The 23,575-nt window shown below is 36.1% G+C and overlaps 1 protein-coding gene across 2 annotated transcripts in view; it reads right to left on the bottom strand.

Moving 5' to 3' along the window:
* ERP44 (endoplasmic reticulum protein 44) overlaps positions 1-23,575 on the bottom strand; it is a 92,475-nt gene that overhangs the window by 50,918 nt on the left and 17,982 nt on the right. Inside the window, exons 2-4 of one of the 2 annotated variants that reach the window (XM_027105370.1) lie at positions 9,078-9,150; positions 7,283-7,322; positions 2,292-2,407 (exon numbers count right to left, since the gene is read on the bottom strand). In XM_027105370.1, coding sequence (XP_026961171.1) covers positions 2,292-2,407; positions 7,283-7,322; positions 9,078-9,150 — 229 coding nt within the window. Of the gene's footprint in view, positions 1-2,291; positions 2,408-3,753; positions 3,775-7,282; positions 7,323-9,077; positions 9,151-23,575 lie in introns of those variants that run through there. The other variant, XM_027105371.1, reaches the window with a different exon arrangement.

Here is a 23,575-nt window from a genome sequence, read left to right as displayed (position 1 = left end):
TAAAAAGAGAACTTAATTACTAGCAATGATGTCAGATTTATCTCATATGTTAATATGTCTAGAAGTAGAATAAATGATATGTATTGTTCAACAATAGTTAATTTTTCTTTCTAATAACTGTAAGCTTGAGAGCATAATTTCTGATTTTATACTCCAAATTCAGTGGAAAGTAGGCACTGTTGTCTGTACTTTAATGTCTAATTAAATACATAAAGAATAGAAAAATCTGAAATGAGAGTCCACACCAAAAACATCATGTTCTCTGTCAGTGAAAGGTGGGAGGAAAGATGCAGAAAGCAGTGTGGAAATGCAGGCCATGCTTGCACTGACAACCTTTTATTGCTCCCTTCATCGTATCTAGTTATGAACCACAGCAGATAGAAATGTGGGGTATGGCTTAGAAGATTTTGAAATGCTCTGCTGTTAGCCGTTTCTGGGATTTTTTTTAACCAGAAAATCCCCAAAACGTTTGTCGAATTGAACAGAAAAGAAGCAAATAGGTCTAGGAAGGCATTTGGTCAGGAGTTCTGGATTCTCAGCCTGCCATGACTAGACAGTAGGCTGTATGACATTGGTTAAGCCACTTTATTTCCATTTCCTCATCAGCAAAGTGAAAAGTTAGTGTACACACACACACACACACACACACACACAGAGAAATTCTACTTGTCAGGTGAAATGTAAAGGATAGGAAATTTGCACAATGGGAGTTTTCCATAATTCAGGACAACTTATCAATAACTCAATGCAACAAGCTTTCACTTTTTTATTATTTTTTTTAATTGGAGTAAAATTGCTTTACAATGTTGTGTTGGTTTCTGCTGTACAGTGAAGTGAATCAGCTATATGTATACCTATATCCCCTCCCTCTCGGACCTCCCTCCCACTGCCCTCCATCCCACCCATCTAGGTCGTCACAGAGCACCAAGCTGAACTCCCTGTGTTATACAGCGGGTTCCCAGTAGCTATCTATTTTACACATGGTAGTGTATTTATGTAAAACCTAATCTCCCAATTTGTTCCACCCTCCCCTTCCCACCCTGTGTCCACATGTCAATTTTCTACATCTACATCTCTATTCCTGCCCTACAAATAGGTTCATCTGTACCATTTTCCTAGATTCCACATATATGCGTTAATATATGATATTTGTTTTTCTTCACTCTGTATGACAGACTCTAGGTCCATCCACATCTCTATAAATGACCCAATTTTGTTCCTTTTTATGGCTGAGTAATATTCCATTGTATATATGTTACCACATCTTCTTTATCCATTCATCTATCGTTTGACATTTAGGTTGTTTCCATGTCCTGGCTATTGTAAATAGTGCTGCAATGAACACTGGGGTACATGTGTCCTTTTGAATTCTGGTTTTCTCAGGGTATATGCCCAGTAGTGGGATTACTGGGTCAAATGGTAGTTCTATTTTTAGTTTCCAAAGGAATTTCCATACTGTTCTCCACAGTGGCTGTATCAATTTACATTACCACCAACAGTGCAAAAGGGTTCCCTTTTCTCCACACCCTCTCCAGCATTTATTGTTTGTAGATTTTTTGATGATGGCCATTCTGACTGGTGTGAGGTAATACCTCATTGTAGTTTTGATTTGCATTTCTCTAATAATTAGTGATGCTGAACGTCTTTTCATGTGCCTCTTGGCCATCTGTATGTCACACACACACACACACACACACACACACACACACACAGAAATTCTACTTGTCAGGTGATACATAAAGGATAGGAAATTTGCACAATGGGAGTGTTCTGTAATTCAGGGCAACTTACCAATAACTCATTGCAACAAACCTTTAATCGTAACTACAGCAAATTACACCTCAAAGACAGTCTAAGACAATCTTAGTATAATCTTTTAAACAACAGAAACCACCCCAAAGTCTGAGATCGTTTTATCTGAAATTACTACAAATAGTATTTTTGCATGATTCTAAAACTAACAGAAATCCTTTTCTTTCCTAAAACTATATTTCAATTTTATTTATTGATTTTGGTATTTGCTTTGGTAGAAAACCAAAATGATTTACTACCTCTATGCTTGCACTACTATATTTTAATGAAAAAAAAATTTTTTAATCCCTCACACAGGCAGAATGGAAAGTAGTGTTTTAAGTACAAAAAGATTAAATATTAACATTTTAACCAAGGTCACTAGAATATTTTGGCTTGTTCTCTACTTAAAACAGAGCATTAAAAAAAAAAAAGTGTGTGTGTGTGTAGGAGAGGTGGGGACAGGACAGTTTCTTCCAGACTTCCTATAAGGTACTTACAGTGCTGATCACAATCAACTCTGGCAAACACTACTTGATTTTCATTTGGATATTCTTCCTTAATGACATTGGAAGCTTCCTCAAAAATTGGGTGCAACATCTGGCTGAAACGACACCTATGCACAGAGGAGGATATCAATTAAAACTGAAAATCAGAAGCAATAAAATTTTATTGATATTTCTGTTGTTATCCATTCATATTTAGCATATAACAATAAACAGAATTAACAGTCACACTGTTAATTCAGGAATCCTGATGTCATTCATTGGAGAGGAAAACAATTTTGAATTCAAAGACTATTCCATTTCAAAGACTGGACAAATAATTTAAAGATTCTGGTTTTTTCCACTGGAAGAAAATGGCCAATATTATGGAGCACAAAGCTAAGGACCTCTCACAGCGGCAATGAAACAAGTCTGAAATAAGCCCTCTAAGATGTATCTACTTGGACTTGTAACTACTAAGACTCAGGCATTTATGAAGGAAATTCATTTTCTCCAAATAACATATTTTTAGACTACAAAATCTTTAAAATGGTAAGTTTATTGCAAATATTAGACTGATTCACCTGACAAGTTCCATCAAATCTCATAGGCAAGTTAGCATACTAAATAAATAAGTTTTACAAAAATGATATATGGGGGCTTCCCTGGTGGCGCAGTAGTTGAGAGTCTGCCTGCCGATGCAGGGGATGCGGGTTCATGCCCCGGTCCGGGAGGATCCCACATGCCGCAGAGCGGCTGGGCCCGTGAGCCATGGCCACTGAGCCTGCGCGTCCGGAGCCTGTGCTCCGCAACGGGAGAGGCCACAACAGTGAGAGACCCGTGTACCGCAAAAAAAAAAAAAAAAAAAAAAAAGAAAAGATATATGGTATAGAGTGAACTTCCCCCTCAAAATTTACCTCCGGTTAAAATGGGCTTTTGTATCTATAAACTCTTAAATATACTAAATTCAGGAGCAAAATTTTTTAATCCCCAAATGAGACCTTCCTGTCCATGTTTCCTTTGTCTGTAGTTTTTGTTTTGCTTTTACTTTTAAAAGGGGGCACAAACCCCACACTATTCAGGAAACTTGACACCTCTAATTCTGACTGCCCCTTAATCAGGCCAACCACTTCACAAATATATTCTATGGGTCATTAAAGGGACCTGATAAGAAAGAGAAGAATAAGAATCAGCACACAAGCAGCTGGGCTAGAATGGTCATTCTCATATGAAAAAGGTATGCAGTATTTGTTAACAACAACAACAACAAAACTATAATTGCTACTATTGCTTCCTGAGCCCTTTGCCATCAAGAAATTTACTTAAATGAAGCCAGTGAGCTCTTTAATCCACATGTGATTAGGTCATACATATTAACTATAATTCAACAAAAATATTATTAAAGCCTGTGAAAGGAAAACAAACTTTATACTTCTTCCCTATTTCTTTCTGTATGTAACTCTTCTAGCCCACTCACCTGACTTCCTAAGGAGATGTCCTAGAATATACCAGGGAGACACAATCTGTATCTTCAATCTCTCGCTTTCAAGTGGCTCTTTCCTCTTTTAGCATTCTTAAATCTCTCCCATCTGGGATAGGTGGGTGGGGTCTGCGGATATCAGGGACCGTGTCTTATTTGACTACATACTCTAATAAGCATTTCAGTAGATGTCTGTTAAATGAATAAACTGATAGACTGGAGGAACTGGAGAGGCTAGGACCACAGCTTTGTGGGTTCTTACAGTTTGCTGAAGATAGCGTTCTAGAGGGCCAGGGAGGCAAGGGGTAAGGACTGATTAATGGTTTCTTGAAGAATTAGGATATGGCCTAGTAAAGAATCAGTGGACAGGCTCCTGGCTTATGGGCAAGGTAAAGACAGATATTAATGGCTCCTTTCTGGATTGTCCAGTTTGCTGCCCAGCAAGCACTTAAGCACAGATTCATGTTTAAAATAGGATCGGTTTTAATACCAAAATGTGAAAGGGGAAGATGAAATAAAAATTCAATTGCAATATTACTGTACCTGCATACATATGGAAAGTTACATTTATAAAAGTAACACAACCAAAGCAAATAGATCTATTAACAGGGCCTTAAGGGTCATCAGAATCCAATCTCCAATCTAGTACTTGAATCGACCCTTTACAAATCAACCAAATGGGTAAAAGTCTCTGCAGGGACAATTTAGGGGCACCTGCTAATAGTATAACCTAGTGGGGAAAAAAATAAGCTTTGGAGTCAGACATACCTGAGTTTAAATCCCAGTTCCACCACTTACTAGCCGTCTGACCTTTCTGAGCCTCAATTTCCTCAACCTAAAACGGAAATTATAATACCTACCTGCAGGGTAGTTCTGAGCATTAAAAGCAATATATGTAAAGAGTCTGGCACATAACAGCATTATTAAGTTCCTACTATGGTTTACTGTCCTCTCAGGTATATTTTTAGGCAGATCTATTAGAGAATTCTTCCTTAAACTGTACCACATCCATAACTTCCAGAGGGAACTCAGAATCCAGCCTTTGAGGCCACACAGTGTAAGTCTATGTCCTATAGCCAGTTACCCAAGTTTTTTCAGTTGAATAAAAGAGTATTACTTTATGAACAATTCCAGGTATTCTTTGGTAATATGTTTCTCAAATAACTGCAGTTATTCCACATTTCCAATTCACTTTTTGCAACAAGGTCGGTGGCATGTTCTATTTCGTTTTCTTATAACACACAAAATCCCTCCATCAAAATAACTGCATTCTAGTTTTAACTCTGCCATAATCTAGTCAGGTGATTGTGGGGAAATACTTTACTCCTCTGGATCTCAGTTTTTTCTTTAAAAAGGACTGAATTAAATAATCTTCTACCAAATGTTGTGGCTAATGTTACATCTGGATAATCTTAATTTACCTCGGAAAATGCTTCCTTCTGTTGTACATTTTATAAATGGTATTTTCTCTGTATATCTTCAACATTTTACTGAAGTTCTTCAAGTACAGATACTATACATCATTCATCCAGTAAATATTTATTGTTAATAAATATAATAAATAAATAATATAATAATAATATAAATAAATGATATATAAATAAAATAAATATTTATTTATTATGTTAATACTTATCTGCCAAGTATTATGCAAAGTGCTTGGGGATTCATGTTGAAAAAAGATAGATATGGTAACTTTTCACAAAGCTACTAATATAGTAAGGAAGTACCAACTAAACCACAGCATACAAGTGTTATGACTGGGTAAGTATGTGGTGTTATGAGAAGATATAAAAAGGGTTCCTAACCTGACTTAAGAGTAGGGGTAGGGGTACTGATGTAGGAAGGTGACCTGGAGAAAGTGGCATCTAATCTAAGACTTGAAAGATGATTCAGACTTAAGGAAGTAAACAAGTGGGTAAGAGAAGAGAGATCCATTCAGACAGAGAAAATACCATGACTAAAGGTCCAAAGATGAAAGAATACAGAATATTGCATAAACTGAAAGACATTCAGTAAAACAGAACAGAATGTGGGAGTGGAGAGAGGCAAGAGACATAGCTATAGAGGAAGGAAGGTACCAGGTCATCAGGGGCCTCCTAGGCAAAGGTAATAGAAAACATTTAAGGGTTTTAAGATGAGGTGTAAACTAGTCCAATTTGCACTTTAGGAAACATACTCTGGCTTACTTTGTAGTGAACAGAATGGAGACACATAGGACTAGAAGCACAGGAAATAAACTAGGAGACTGTCACAGGAATCTAGGTAAATTGCAGGACTGTGGCCTGAAGTAGGGTAGTGGCATCTACTAGGTAGTAAGCCAAAAAGGGTCATATAAGATACAGATTGTCTAGGAATAAGGATCATGTGAGTGTTTCAAACTTCTCTCCAGCTGCAGCTCCCTTCTTCCGATCCCCATGCCACATTCTTTAACATCTGCTACATATTATGCCCTTGTAGATGCTGGGAATACTAAGTAAGACATCTCTGCTCTCAAACTCTGTTTGCTAGAGCACAAAGATGAAAGACAAGACAAAACAAACAAACAAAAAAAATGGTTCTAATGAACCTAGGGGTAAGGACAGGAATAAAGACCCAGACGTACAGAATGGACTTGAGGACACGGGGATGGGGAGGGGTAAGCTGTGACAAAGTGAGAGAGTAGCATGGACATACATACACTACCAAGTGTAAAATAGATAGCTAGTGGGAAGCAGCCGCATAGCACAGGGAGATCAGCTCCATCAGCTCGGTGCTTTGTGACCACCTAGAGGGGTGGGATAGGGAGGGTGGGAGGGAGACGCAAGAGGGAGGAGATATGGGGATATATGTATATGTATAGCTGATTCACTTTGTTATAAAGCAGAAACTAACACAACATTGTAAAGCAATTATACTCCAATAAAGATGTTAAAAAAAAAAACAATGTAGCAAGAAAAGAATGTGGTACATAGGGAACTATATGAACACATAAGACAGAATCCAATTCAGACAGGGAAAGGAGTAAAGGCTTCCTAGAAGTAGTAAGTAGTAGTAGATGGTATATGTTATAAAATGTCAACATTATTTTTCCTTCTAAACTTGCCACACCCACATCCTCACCTCCAAACACTGCCTTACTCCTCAGTCAGGAAAAATAGAGAATTGCAATACGTAATTGTGTGTGTGTGTGTGTGTGTGTGTGTGTGTGTGTGTGTGTGTGCGTGTGTGTGTATGTGAGAGAGAGAGAGAGAGAGAGAGAAAGAGGGAGAGACAGAGAGATCTGAGTTTTTATGTTACCTGCTTTTATTTTAAAATGTGGGATAATGGAATCAGGTATATTTTCTCTCAAAACAAATGCTCACCAAATTGAGCTGCTTCATCTTTGAATGAACCTTAATTTATTTTTATATATGGAATATTGTCTCACAAAAAAAAGAGGCTTCCCCACTTACTCCTTTCTAGCAAAGAAAAATCACCTCTAGAAAATTTTAAAAAAACTTAATGATGCACTCCCCCCCCGCCAAAAAAATAAGATATTACTTACCAATCAGCATAAAAATTTACTAAAGCAACATCAGCATTGTCTGAAATTGAAAAACAAAACCAAATAACCTAAGTTACTCATGCCTACATAATTATGACATAATTAAAGATATGGTTTTCATCATGGTCTTTTTCCATTCTTAAAGGCTCACTAAAAATACACAGTAACTTATCTCTCACTCAGAAACCCATACAGAGAGTCATGGACAGCTTATATAATTTGTGGGAGTCCCTATTCCTTTTTTCTATATCGTCCTCCATCTTAATACCTCCACTGAATGAATATAAAATAAACAGAGAATCAAACCCAGATCAAGCAAGTAAGCTTCTAAATAGCTTACTCTCATAAAAAGTGAAGTGGAGTGATTAGGATTTTAATAATCCATTTTTTGACCTTCCATATTCATGAATAACCGAGCTTTGCAAATAAAATCCTATTTCAGAGAACAGACTTGTATAACTAATCTATTTCTAAAATTCAGATGCCACCTAGTTGCAACAAGTAATCTACAAATAACAGTGTTGCATAAGATGTACCTTTTCTGGTTCCTACCCATTTAACAGTTATTCTCTGTTGTAAAATATAACAGTATTATTTGCATATCCGGATGTGAAGACATGAGAAACATATATCTGTTCCTTTTGCCTAAACCTAACAAAGAGAAACTTAAATAAACTCAAGTACTCAGTACACTCACACACACACACACAGACACACACACACAGAAACCATACCCACAAAGATACTCTAGAATTTGAAAGATAAAAGGAGTGAAGATGATTTGCAAGTTTCAATTCTCTTTTTCCTTTGTTTACCTTCAAAACACTTTTTCTTTACTTGCTACTTACTCTAAAGCAGTGTGGTTCACAAACTGTGATCCCTGGGACCAGAAGCACCTGCATCATGCTGGAACTTGTAGAAATGCAAATTCTTAGGTGGGGTCTAGCAATTTCTATCAGAAACTGGGGGCAGGCCTAGCAATACTGACAATAAGTCCTCCAGGTGACACTGATACAGGCTAAAGTTTATAGCACCCTTTCTCTAAAGAGATACCATAATATGGTAACAGACTTTCTAGCATTTAAAACCAGTTCCAAGAACACGAAACAATATATGATGGTCAATGAATAACTCCTTTTAACTCTTACTATTTTTAGTTTTGCTCAAACCAGTGGGTGAAATGGAATGCTTAAAAAAAAAAAAAAGACATCATTTATCCACACTACATTTTCTTAAAACTCCTAAGTTGTGATTTTTCTATCACCCACATCTTCACCTTCCCTCTACTACTTTTAAAAACAAGAAACGTTTTCCCCCAAGTTAACTGTATCTACAATCACATTGTCAGCAAACAAGCAAAACAATTATTGAACTTAATTGGACCAATGACAAAAGAGATCAGAGTAGGTGATTTAGTTAAAAGCTAAAAAAAAGACAAAAAAAAAAATTGTAGGCTGGGTCCTAAGGTCATTGACATGTAATACTGCACAGTGGAAACTGCTGGCCTCTAAGCAACAAAATACTCTGAATTGTTAAGAGTGGTATTCATGACAAGGCAAAGAAACAAAACAAGACTAAAAGTTTACTTGTAACACAGGAAAGTAGACTTACGCATTTTAAGAAACTTTACTAAAAACTAAAACCAAAAGTGCTTAGTTAATTCCCTATACCATGGAATTAATCAGAATGCTGGCTCCTCAATTGTTCTAGATAAATGAGATTTTATTTTGTTTTTGTATATAAACTAACTCTTTAGAGAGAAGAAAGTATACTTTAAAAATATCAAGGTACTTACTTAAAATGTCATCTATATTCTCTGTATCAAGACTTGTTATTTCAGTTGTTACAGGGGTAAGAACCCAAGTTACCTAGAAATTTAAAAAATGTGAAATTAATAAATGTTTCCACAAAAGGCAAATAATGCTGAAAGTCTAAAAAGAAAAAGAAAATTTATGAATTAAGTTGGTTCCACTATTTAAAAAATTATCCATCAGTTGGTTTTAATCTTTATTATCTATTCTAACCCTTCACAAGATCAGTGAAGTAGTATAATTTCTCAAGCCTAGAAACTGGTTCAATAGATTTCCTATACTTCTAAATACATAAAAGAGATTGTTTCCAAAATTAAAAATGTACTCACTGTTTTAAATTAATATTCTCAACAACTTTACCTCTGGTGCCACAAGAAAAATTTTGCCAGATAATTAACAGTTTTGAAAGAATATAAAACCAAAGCTAAGTTTGCTGATTCTATCCCACTATGTCTCTAAGACAGAACAAAATAATAAAAAGAACAGTTCAAGAAAGACTTTTCAAATTGTTATCCAAAAGCCCTTCTTGCCTGGTCTTCACTTATAGGTGGTTACGATGTGTTAAGTGAGAGGTTATTAAAAAGAGAGTTAAGAGCAGTAAAGTGCATCCACTTTAACGTGTCTAAAACACTAAGTTCAAGTTTATCAAAATCTTAGTTTTTCTTAGTGTTCAAAGAAAATCTCAGCTTGCCATCTGCAAAACAAAGAAAAGGCACGATTTTAAACTAAACTAACAACTGCTTACTTATTTTAAAAAGTAATATTTAGTGTATTTTATTTTTAGGTTCCATCTTTAATACATTATGTGTTTTTTTGTGGGTTTTTGTTTTTTCTGCACTCAGAAAGTTTATTGTCTAATGGAGAAACAAGCATTAAGTTACAAAAACAAAATCAAATAAATCGTGTATTGTCTCTAATACAGTAAGTAGTTTGATAATATCTAATACAATGAGTGAAAGAGAGATGTTTCAGCATCGTATTTGGTGGGACTGGTGAACAAGGCCATGAAAAATAAAATCAAGCAAGGAATGAATACATACAAAATCAGCATAGAGGATAAAGGTAGAAACTAAGTATTTAATTTCAAAAAGAGACACACATCTGCTTTGGCAGCAAGCTATAAGGAAAGATTTGAAACTTACATTTGGCCCAAAAGCATAAACAGGATTACCCATGTTGATGTTGCTATTTGTTTTTTTAAATTCTTATTGGACTATAGTTGATTTACAATGTTGTGTTAGTTTCAGGTGTACAGCAAAGTGAATCAGTTATACATATACATATATTCACTCTTTTTTAGATTCTTTTTCCATATAGGTCATTTCAGAGTACTGACTAGAGTTATGCAGTAGGTCCTTATTAGTTATCTATTTTTTCTTTTCTCCCTCTTTTTTTTTGGCTGTAGCACGCAGGATCTTAGTTCCCCCACCAGGGATAGAACCCATGCCCCCTTCAGTGGAAGTGCGGCATCCTAACCACTGAACCACCAGGAAATTCCCTAGGTTTCTATTTTGTATATAGTAGTGTGTATATGTCAATCCCAATCTCCCAATTTATCCCCCACTACCTGGTAACCATAAGTTTGTTTTCTACATCTGTGACTCTATTTCTGTTTTGTAAATAAGTTCATGTGTACCATTTTTTTTGTTCCACATATAAGCAATATCACATGATATTTGTCTTTCTCTGTCTGACTTACTTCACTCAGTATGACAATCTCTAGGTCCATCCATGTTGCCGCAAATGGCATTATTTTGTTCTTTTTATGGCTGAGTAATATTCCATTGTATGTATGTACCACATCTTCTTTATTCATTCCTCTGTTGATGGACATCTAGGTTGCACCCATTTGATGCCTGGACAGTTTTTTGTTCAATCCCGTTTATATATGGAAATCCATTTGCTGAACCACTGCTCTTTATCAAGTGACAATTAACATTAGGCCCTGATCAAGGTACTGAAGACACTCCTCTGCCCACTCATTTCATGGACACTTTTGGTACTCACAACAGTTACAACTCAAAATTTTATAATTCACCAACAATTCAATTTCTGAATAGTATAAAGAGACATGTTGATGCTGGTAGGTAAATAAGCCCAGCTAATTATTTGAAATATTTCTATAAATTCATTCTTTTCTTAGAAAAAACCTAAGAATGATACCAGTCTTATTTTCAAGTTACCATAATAGTGTAGCCAATAGCTGACATTATTTCTGTTAGCAACCAGTAAATTATACTCTCCTAAAAGTAAGCTAGATAACTTAAAATCCCTGAATATTTTACTTCTATAACTAATTTCATTATTTTCAATACCTCAAAAATCAACTGGAAAGATCAGACTTCCCTCACTAGTCATTACTTACTACCCATACCTCAATTAACAGATCCTTCCCACATCAGTGTATGACCAGCTCTAGACAACTATATAAACTTTCAGAAGATAAACTGAAGCGTATTAAAATGTTTAAGGGTTTATATGAGCAGAAATCGATTTGAAGCACACAGCATCCAATCTAGCAGATAGAAAGGAGCTCCAAGGAGCTGTACAAAATATCAGACTTTTATAGGCAGAGGGGAGCAGGAACAAGGACGTTATACTAGGCAAAAAAATTGGATTGGTTATTGCAAAGTTAATTTCCTTTAGAGGATGGCAGGGGTCTATCTGGCAGATTACCTAACACGTGCTGATCAGGAGACTCCTGACTGACTGCTTTAGATTCCATTTCTGGAAGAGCCTAAACTGTAAGTTAAGCCTCAGTTTGGTGATGTGGGGCTTAGCATAAGCAACTCCATTTGGGGCTTGTTGTCTTGTTTCTAACAATTATATTGATAAAGGAAGATTTTAGAGTGGATCATATGCTGAAGTAAGATTCAAGAAGACCACGTAAAAATAAAGCAACGTCATTATCAAACTCAAGTCATTAAATAACTTGACAGTCATTTACAGTGTCTGCTAGGTACTGAGGGCACAAATGCATAAGGCATAGCATGCATACTCTATCTCAAGGAGTAGTGGTGGTGGTGGTAAGGAGGGGAGAAAAAAGTGATAAATACAGATATGATCGTGGCCTTCAGCTGTATAATCCAAGGAAGCCCATTTTTGAAGAGTTACTGCCTATCAAAATACATGTTTCCAGAGAAGTATATTCTAAATTTAATTGCTTTTTACATATTAGATAATGACAAAAATGAGGCACAATCAATTTGGCTGTATTAAACATAACCATTATGTAAGAAACATTGTGCTAATAAGCATGCAACTGGTAAGAAGGATTCTGTTAACAGCTGTGTTTAAGAGGGCCCAAAGCAAGAAAACTGTCTCTGACCCAATAATCTCTCCTCCCTGTAGGGTGTAAAAGAGGCAGTTTATCATTAACATTTCTATTAATATGCAGTATGAAGGGAAAGACAGGTTGTGTATTTGAATTGTTAGCAAGCTCCACTAGTCTGACAAATCGTTTCTTTTCATGTCAGCCCCGGGCAGAAACAATATTCTCCTGGGGAAACACCTTTATGTGTCAAATGCTATAGTGCTTAAGTAAAATAAAGACAAGCAGCTCTAAACCAGGAAGGGAGGAGGGAAATCATTTAATTTTTAAATTTAAATTTGAAGTAAACTTTTAATTTTTTTTTTTAAAGAAACAACAAAAACCTACACAGAAATTTTCCGTAGATCCTAATAGTCATGGAGAATTTAGCCTTTAATGACGGAATATTACAACATATGTAAATATACAGACATAAACTTATGAAGTATTTTACAAACTGGTCACTCGCTTCAGTTCATTAGCTCATTTTTTTGCCAAGAAAACCGAGAAGCATCTCCAATAATCTTCTATAATTCATTAGATAATTCCTTCCACATGCATTTACTGTACAAAATATTAAACATTTCAGTCTCAGATATGTCTACATATGATCTTATATAAAAGGCACATAGTAAATGGTAAGCACTGCACCCAAATTCATTAAAAAATAAATAAATAAAGTGAAAGGCTAGCTTTAAATAGGAGCTTCTTCAGACTCAGCAGATATAGAGAACAAACTAGTGGTTACCAGTGGTGGGGCTGGGGGGTAGGCAGGGCAATATAGGGGTCGGGGAGTGGGAGGTACAAGCTATTGGGTGTAAGATAGGCTCAAGTATGTACTGTACGACACAGGGAATATACCCAGTATTTTGTAGTAACTGTAAATGGAAAGTAACCTTTAAAATTGTATAATTTTTTTTTTAATTTAATAAATAAATAGGAGCTTCTTTAGCAAGTAAGTATATTTTCTTCCATTAGATGGTTTTTAAACATTGAGATATCTTTGGGAACTAAAAAAGCTTTCCTTTCCTTTAATTTCCCTGTATCCTTCATGACCACCTAACTGGCTGGTGATGCCAGTGCACTAGCTGTATTTCCACAGCATTTTTTAAGCCACCCAGTAGCCAGTTGCTTTTCCCAAAATATGCCCCACAATTTTTCTGCTTCCTTCTCTTTGCATACATGGTCTCCTCTATGTGGAATGTCCTCTTCTCCACTACTGCATAATCAGTCCTTCAAGGATTGATCCCCTCTTCCATGATGCTTTATCTGGTTTTCCTGGTAGAAAATGCCTTTTCTTTCCCAAAAGCCCACCTACTCCATGAGGATAGAAAAAGGAAAAATGTAGGTTAGGGAAGTGGGAGTTACTGCAAAATCAAAATTCTCTCTAAATTAGACATCAGTTTGAAACAAGATACAATGAAAAGTCGGTTACATGATTTTAAAAAAAAGTATTTTAGAAATAAATCTTGGGAAGATTTTTTACTATGCACTCTCTCTCAATGTTAGGTCGAACTTTAATTGTTACAATATTAACACATAAACATGCTATAATACGAACACATACCAAATGCTCTGGCATTCACTGCTAAGTCCCAGTGCTATTCCTCTTTTGAAAAAAACATCAGTTGAACAAAACACCAACCTAACAGGATCTTTAGAAGTACGAACTAAAATCAATAATAACACATATTGGAAGCGAGTTGTTAAAGCTCTCAGCATAATTTTTAAAATAAATAAATACATTTTCCTAGTACATTAAGACCATTCGAGTAGTTACCATTTGAATATACCCTTAAAGGGGAGTACTATGACACTCTCTGAATCGATATCTCCCTTCAATCCAACCTGCCCACAGAGTCCAGACTAGTCTTTTCCAATGCTGCTTTGCATATATCGATTCCTCTGCCCCTAAAAAAACTCCAAGTGTTTTTCACTGTCTACAGTATAAAAGCCTAGCTCCTTAGCCTGCATTTAGGACCACTCACAAACTAGCCCGCACTTGCCTTCCTAAATCACATGGTACTGCTCCCCATCCATAGTCTATACTCCAACTAACAAGAACTATAGTTAGAGTAACCATACTTTCTAGTTGGCCATATACTCTAGCTTGCTTGAGACAAACCCAGGATATGCCTGCTGCCCTGGAATATTACTAATAGCACCACTCTCTTTCAAAAGGGTCCCAGTTTGGGCAGTAAATTATATATATGGTCACCCTATTTTCAGTAGACTCTTGGCAACTGAGAGGAACCATAACAATCTCTTCACAAATTCTAACTTATTAATAAGCATATAGTGTCCTCCCATATAACATGCGGTAAAATGAGAATGGAATGAGAATGAATAGAGAAAAATAAAGATGGACCAAGATATGAATGCTAAGTTAAACCAATCACTAGCCTCAGTCATTGACTTGAAACATTAGGCTCTTAGGAAGGGAATAAAATCAGTAACTCAGAAAAATTACTACATGACCCTTCAAGGGTCACTCACAAATGGTCCAAATCCTCTAAGTTACAAATCCAAGAATGCAAGGGGTCTTAGTACTTGCAATTCCTAAAATGTATCATCTTAGTCTCGTGCCTCCATACTTGGCTCATGTAGTTTCCTCTGCTTGAAACAGCTAGGAAAGCTTATCTAGTTTTCAAGACCCAATTCAAATGCTATCTTTTCTATGAAGCCTTTCCTGATGGTCCCAGACAAGAGTGATTAATTTCTCTCTCCTCTGAACCTCCAGAGCACTTTCTTAGGGTGTTAACATATTATTTTTCACACAGATTATTTGTGCCATCTTACCTCCTCTAGGAGACTCTGAGTACCTTGAAAGTAGAGACTGTTCCTTATTCAATTTTGTACCCCGCATATCACCTACTACAGTACCCTACCAGTACACAATGAGCACTCAAAGATGTACTAAGTGAATGAATGGGTGGATTATGGTAATACACTAAGAATTTAGAGGGAGGGTGTTAGAAGTAAGAAATAGGGGAAAGGGGTTCAGAAATGGGAATAGTCCTCCCATATAAATAAAAATAAATATAAATAGTCCTCCCATATAAATATAAATAAAAATAAATATTTTTAACATGTTTGAGGAAAATAAGGTTATCAAATAGGAATAAAGTCTGCATTAAAATTTGTTTTTAATAATGTAATGATGAAAAGCGCAATACTAGGTGATGATTCATAGACTCAGATTTAGAGGGAATCTCAGAAGTGATCTTCCCACCCACTGCAGAAACCCCTCTATATTGCTGTCTAAGAGCCGTCACGAATCCCCAGCAATACCTTCTTCCAGTTCCTCAAGCTATTCCTTGGTATGACTTCCAGACACTTCAGCACATAGAACACCCTCACTTAAAAATAGCCATGCTACGTTAGTGGATAAAAATCCAATACGTCTTGTATTGTTCCATTGTAAGGTTGTTAATTCAGTCATGAAAATAAATGATTTCCGACTTTCAGGACCAGAAGCTAATAAAGTACCAGGAAGAAGAGGTTATTAAATATTATTTGATAGCAAGATTTACAGTCACAAAAGCATTTGCTAGGCCTTACTTTAAGTGTTTTATTAGAATATCTTAGTATAAATAAGTTTAGAAAACAGAAAGTCGGTGAGTTTGTTTTAAAACTGAATACTTAAAACCTTGCATTCAAATGGTGATCCCTGAACCAGCAGCACTGGCATCACCTAGGAGTCTGTGAGAAATGCAGGCCCCACCCCAGACCTACTGAAACGGAATCTCCATTTTTAGAAGATCCCCAAGTGATTCCTATGCATATTAAGTACCACTGCCTTAGAGAACAAAACTCTTGACTCTACAAGCATGTAAATTCATTTTAAACCTTGTACAATGTTTTTGGTCCTCAAATATGAATACAGTACTACTCATTCGTGAGAATTCTGTATTGAGATGCGTAATACTGTGATTTTAGAAAAATGTGGAATCTAAAATCTCATTAGAATCTACATTGATGTTAATTTTTCAAAGTATACTGCCTTCTGCTTGAATAGATATTTCTACACGAAAATTATTGGCAAAAAATAGAAGCTTCAATAGAGGATGTTTCCTTCCCTACAGCATTACTGTTCTCAACTGCCATTACGTCTGCTAGGAGTTCTGCAGTAACAGCTTAGTGTATTTTTGCTAAATCTATCATTTACCTGCCTTTCTGCTGGGAGATTCTCAAAGCCCTTTACAAACTATGTCTCTTCTATAGCAACAAATAAGTAATGTACCAGGCAACAGCTCCCTTCTATTTCTAATCCAGATTGACAAATCAGCCTCCCACCTGAAGTCCCAATGCCATGGGACCCAGGCAGCTTCTCCTCCCTGGGGCCACTACTCTCACTCTCAGTTTTGCATTACGCTGGCAGGAGCAGAAACATAGAGGTCTGCAGTTAGCTGCAAGGAGCTAAGAGATATGAAAGGTCCCCAGAGAAAGGCTGACAGGCACTGTATTGAAGCTGAGTATCAATCAAGGCACATCTCACTGTTAGTATTCCCAGAAGCATTATAATGAACCAGAAGTTCAAAGAGAGGGGAAAAATAGGACTAAGTATAGAATAGCACTGGAAAGCCACTTTAACCCTTAAATTGCTCAGTGATACAACCTTCCTATAATATCAGGGCAACCCATTTTGGACAAGTCAGAACCAATCTGCTTTTATAAAGAAACATTAAAACAGTCACAACCTTCTTCATTAAATAACTCAAAATATGGTGGGCACAGACATGTTTGGGAAAGCAAATTCTATGCAAAAACAAATAATTCAAATATGAATAATATAACCCCTAAAATCAAATTCTGCCAGTAAAAACAACCATAGAAAATAAAAAGAAAAAAATTGTTGCAATTCATTCTTTTTCTTGCATATTAGTTATTAATCATGCATGGATTTCCATTAAAAATTGATGTCGTCTGTGTTTTGTTCTTCACTGTATTCTAAAAATGGGATGAATTAATTTACCTGGAATAGACAGTGCACTTCTCCGACCTTCAGGAAAGAACACTCTTATTACAAAAAGTTCTTCACAACTGGGAATGAGCTTCTCAATGTGTGGAAAGGATTTTTCTGTTAAAACGACCATCTCACTAAAACCCAGACCTAGCAATGAAAGTACTAACAAAGCATAGGAACTGGGAGAAAATTCAAGATGAGAATTGTTTTCTTCTTTTTCTGAACACCCTCTGGGACCCAGGGCTACGGGGGGGCGGGGGGGGAGTATGTGTGAGACAATGTTCCATTCATCACTGTCTCCCGATTAGTACCCAGCACTGGATCTTGTAACAGTCCAGAACAAACATTCATACATATATGCCAAGAGAAAATTATGACTGCCCGCCTTGTGCTACACTGTAATTCTTCCCCAGGGTGCCTGATGAAAGAAAGTTCCCTTAAGAGAGTCTACAAACATGTTGATACATGCATTCTTTTGTTAGGTCATTCCACAAATCTTTCACTGAGTCATTTATTACATGCTAGGCACTGTCCTAGGCACTGGGGAAAGGGGTGTGAATAACATTATATAGATATTTATATTACACCTGGCAAGATCATCAAACTTAACAATTTCAGTTTCATATTAAAAAAGAGAAAGAGAAGATTCTCTCTCAAGTATTTTAATTTAAGAGTCACCATAATTCCTGCAAAGTCATGATCTATTCCCAAAACATAACTGCTGGGCACTGAACAATGAGAATTACACAGTATGTCATACTCCCTTTTTGCGTAGGTTTCAAGAATCCTTGAGTTAATCTTAATGTGGAACAACTGCATCAACACTGTCACTGAACAATCTTAACACCACTGAAAGTGGGACAACTACATATTATCGCTTCTTTTTTCTTTCTTCCTGTTTTCTTGGGATATGATTGACATACAGCACTGTGTAAGTGTCAGGCATACAGCATAATCACTGGATGTATACACTCATGAAATGATTACCACAGTAAGTTTAGTAAACATCCATCATCTCATGTAGAAACAAAATAAAAGAAAAATATATATTTTCCTGTGATGAGAACACTTAGGATTTACTTTCATTACAACTTTCATATAGCATTCAGCAGTGTTAATTATACACTAATGCTTCTTGATAGGATGCAATAGGAAATAAAAAGCACCACTTATTAAGTAACCTTAACCCCCCAAAACTGAACCTGACCACAATCTAATCAAGCCCAAGAACTAGTGTATAGGAAACAATGAATACAGAGGAACATGTAAAATGACACCATGAAGATGCAAGAAGCTATGCCAAAATAAAGGGAATTTTATAGGAAAAATGACAGCCTATCTTCATTTGGGCTCCCGTCAGAAGTGGATCCCTGAGACAAGTGGTAAAGTACAAGCAGTTTATTTGGGAGAAAAAGGAAGGACCCATAGAAAAATGGGGAAGTAGGATGGGAAAGACAGCAAATATATAATATAATATAGTGAAATAAATACCAATGTTTTCACTTATGTAATTTAAATCCTTGAACTCTCTTATTTACCAGATTCTGCTGGTAGCATATGCATTTCTACAATGCAGAATATGAATATGAAGGAAATATCTCCTACATATGTCAAAGAATGCTTTTATTTCACTATTAAACATGTGAACTTGACTTTTTTTTGGTGAGTCAACAGCCTTCAACGAAAAACTGTTCTTCAGTGAAACCTCTGGTTTCCTACTTTCTACATTTATTTAGTTCTGGAATGAACTCGGGCTTTCTAGTTTCTTATTCTTCAGTAGTATGTTCTAGGGTAAAAATATTTTTATTACCAAATCCAAGGATGATTCCATTATTATATAGGCCTAATGTATTAATCCACTGCTTACTTTAAAAACATGTTTCCTTAATAATTGTCCTGTTACTTCTAACCAAACCAATTCTAAACGTCAATCAGAAGTAGTCCTCGAAAGGCCATATACTTTTTTTTTTTAATTTTTTATTTATTTATTTTTGGTTGCATTGGGTCTTCATTGCTGTGCGCGGGCTTCCTCTAGTTGCATCGAGTGGGGGACTACTCTTTGTTGCGGTGTGCGGGCTTCTCATTGCAGTGACTTCTCTTGTTGTGGAGCACGGGCTCTAGGCATGCGGGCTTCAGTAGTTGTGGCACGCAGGCTCAGTAGTTTTGGCTCGAGGGCTCAAGAGTACAGGCTCAGTAGTTGTAGCACACAGGCTTAGTTGCTCCATGGCATGTGGGATCCTGGACCAGGGAATTGAACCCATGTCCCCTGCATTGGCAGGCAGATTCTTAACCACTGTACCACCAGGGAAGCCCTGAAAGGGCATATACTGCTGAGACATCTAAACTAATTAAATAACCATTAGAAGAGAGACTCTTTAATGCTGCCTCATATGCCACATACTGTTTTAATTAACTTTGTAAAGCAAATGGGTTTGTCTTTCCCTAATTTGGTCTAAAACTCCCCCACAGATGATCGCAAAGCTTTCATATATATTAAGGGTCATTATCTCATGACCTCCATCACTACCATGTACTATGTGTCTACCAAAATATTAATCAGGAAATGACCATGGTTTGCTAAAAGGAAATCTGAATTTAGGAATCTATCTCCTTTGTGCATTTTTGTCTCCCTTTTCTTAACTGCCATGAGATAGAGGTAAAGAAAGAAGGAAAAAGCATTGGCATAATTAGGAATTACAAACATTAGAAATGAATGAGGGGACATCACTACAGATCTCATGGACATTAAAAGGATAATCAAGGAATATTAACAACAACTCTATGCCCACAAATATGATAACCTAGATGAAATGGACCAATTCCTCAAATGACACAACCTACCAAAACTCACACAAGAAGAAACAGACTATCTAAATAGACCTATACCTATTAAAGAAATTGAATCAATAATTAATAACCTTCCAAAACAGAAAGCACCAGGCACAGATGGGTTCACTGGTGAATTTTACCAAACATTTAAGGAAGAAATACCTATTCTCTACAATCTCTTTCAGAAGACAGAAGCAGAGGGAATATTTCCTAACACATTCTATGAAGCCAGTATTACCTTAATACCAAAACCAGACAAAAACATTGCAAGAAAATAAAACTACAAACCAATATCTCTCATGAACATAGATGCAAAAATCCTCCAAAAGATATCAGTAAATCGAATCTAACAGCGAACAGAAACAATTATATACCATGACCAAGTGGGATTTACTCCAGGTATGCAAGGCCAGTTCAACATTTGAAAATCATTTAATGTAATCCATCACATCAATGAGCTAAAGAAGAAAAGTCATATGATCATATCAATACATGCAGAAAATGCATTTGACAAAATCCAACACCTACTCATGATAAAAACTCTCAGTAAACTAGGAATAGAGGGGAACTTCTACAACTTGTTAGTGAACATACAAAAAGCTTACAGCTAACATCATACTTAATGGTGAAAAACTTGAAGCATTTCCACTGAGATCAGTTATAAGGCAAGGATGTCTCCTCACACCATTGTTTTTCAAGATCATACTGGATATCCTACCTAATGTGATAAGATAAGAAAGGGAAATAAAACATGCAGACTGGGGAGGAAAAAATAAAACTGTCTTTGTTTGCAGATGACATGATAATCTATGTAGAAATTCAAAACAAATGACAAAAAAACTGCTGGAACAAATAAACGATTATAGCAAGGCTGCAGAATACAATGTTGATATACAAAAGTTAGTTGCTTTCCTAAATCAATAAACAAGATAAATATGAAATTCAAGATACAGCATCACATTGGCACCCCCCGTAATGAAACACTTAGTATAAATCTAACAAAATATGTACAAGATCTATATGAGGAAAATTTCAAAATTCTGATGAACAAAATCAAGGAAGAACCAAATACATGGAGAGTTATTCCATGTTCATGTACAGGAAAACTCAAAATTGTCGAGAGCTCAATTCTTCCCAACTTGATCTACAGAGTTAATGCAAACCCAATCAAATTCCCAGCAAGTTATTTTATGGATATTGAGAAAATAATTCTAAAGTTTATACACAAAGGCAAAAGATCCAGAATAGCCAACATAACATTGAAGGACAAGAACAAAATCGGAGGACTGACACCACAGATTCACGACTAACTATAATGCCACAGTAATCAAGACAGTGTGGTATTGGCAAAAGATCAATGGAAATACACAAATAGATCAATGGAAAAGAATAGACAGCCCAGAGATAGACCCAGATAAATAGAACCAACTGATCTTTGATGAAGGAACAAAGTCAATACAATGGAGAAAAGACAGCCTTTTCAACAATGGTGCTGTAACAAACTGGACATGCAAAAAAATGAATGTAGACACAGACCACACACCTTTCACAAAAAATAACTCAAAATAGATCACTAACCTAAATGTAAAACACAAAACTATAAAACTCCTAGAAGATAACATAGGAGAAAATCTAGATGACCTTAGGTTTGGTGATGACTTTTTAGATACAACAGCAAAGGCATGATCCATGAAAGAATGAATTGATAAGCTGGACATCATTAAAATTAAAATTTTCTGCTCTGCAAAAATTTTATTTTACTTTACTATTTTTTAGTAAAATTTTATTTTGCCAATGAAGTGTAGTTTTTATACTGTTTTATTCATTTACTTGGTAGAGACTCCACAATGTTTAATGAACAAAGGGATTAAACAAGTAACTTTAAAATTCTTTCATGTTTAGACATTCTACAATTCTTTGAGACCTCAAGAGAAGCCCAACTACTTAAAGTTGGGAGAGGACATGAATGACATTTACTTTGCTGTTAGAAGGCATTTTCTGAAATCTTTGCTTGGGGACTAGAACTCAAATTATGACAGTGAAAAGGATCACTTTTAAATAGAAAAAACATATAATTCATCAAACAGCAATAATTCTAGAGACCTCCCACCCCCAAAAAGACTTGAGAAGAACACTTGGCCTGCCTTAGGACAAACTAGCAAGTAAAAAAGTGACAAATCAATTCACAATCAGATTAAAAGAATGAATCACCATTGGATTCATTTAAAAAGAGAAAAAAAGGCAAGTTTCAATCAACCGAAGTTCACATTCTCTATCCTTGCAGGAAGGAGTATAATTTTCCTATTTATCGTAATTAAAATGAACACAGCAGTTCCGATGAACATTTTGTTTTCAGTAATTCAAAACAATAAAACTTTCGGATAAAGCATCTATGTAGGCTAGATAGTCTTCTAAATAGAACTCTCTCAGTAGTCAAAGAAATAACCAAATGTGAAGGCCACAAAAATATATTTTGTAATTTTGAATTTTGTTTTCAACATCATGAGATGTAAAGAGAGCTCTGAAAAACGGGTCTATAAACTACAAAGATTACTCAGCTATAAATTGTAAGTATTATTTTTTAACTTCTTACCATTACCTTTGTCAATTCCTCAATTCCCATCAGCCTCTCTGGCCTCTATTTTATTAGGTCAAAATAGTACTTATTTAGAATTACAAAGTGAAGGGGGCACTATTTTATGAATAGTGATTGAATAATACCCTCCCCCCCTACCTCATGCAGGACTCTCCTTGACAGCATCCTTGGCAGAATGACCATTCAGCCTTCAACTGAACACTAGCTATTATAGAGAACTCACAGGACGAACCAATACACTTTAAAGTGGAAAGTTTTACCTTACTGGGCTGAACATCTACTCACCTTTACCTTCTACACATTCATCACAACTCAATCATGTACAGCTCACCAGGAACACATCCACGTGCTCTCCCACAAGCTCACCGAAGTCCTTCGATGAGAACCTATGGGGATGGAAGCACTGAACCAGGTAGGGCCTGCAGGGAATAAAAGGCATATTCTGTCCTTCAAGAGATTCATGACCATGCATGAAAAGTTAGCCTACCAAGATGTATGACACAAGTACTGTAAGGCTTACCGAAAAATTTAGAGAGAGGGCAGAAAAAAGGCAGAGAATGCTGTATCAGTTAAATGAGCAGAGTAGTTTCTATAGATGAAGTAAGTGAAGAGAAAGCCTAGCTAAGGAAGTTCATGTAGTGCAGCAGTGGGAGATGAAGCTGGAAGGTTAGGTTGGGGCCAGAATGTTAAGGAAAAAACCAAGGTGTTAGCAGAGTTAAGTATAATACCCTTGAAAGCCAGATAGAAGAACTGATATCTGCTGTAGCAGAAAGTAAGAAGC

This window comes from Aethalodelphis obliquidens, unplaced genomic scaffold (assembly GCF_003676395.1).
Source record: "Aethalodelphis obliquidens isolate GAN/ISIS:26980383/991018 unplaced genomic scaffold, ASM367639v1 scaffold7, whole genome shotgun sequence".
Taxonomy (NCBI): Eukaryota; Metazoa; Chordata; class Mammalia; order Artiodactyla; family Delphinidae; genus Aethalodelphis; species Aethalodelphis obliquidens.
This window is presented reverse-complemented; position numbering and strand designations above follow the sequence as displayed.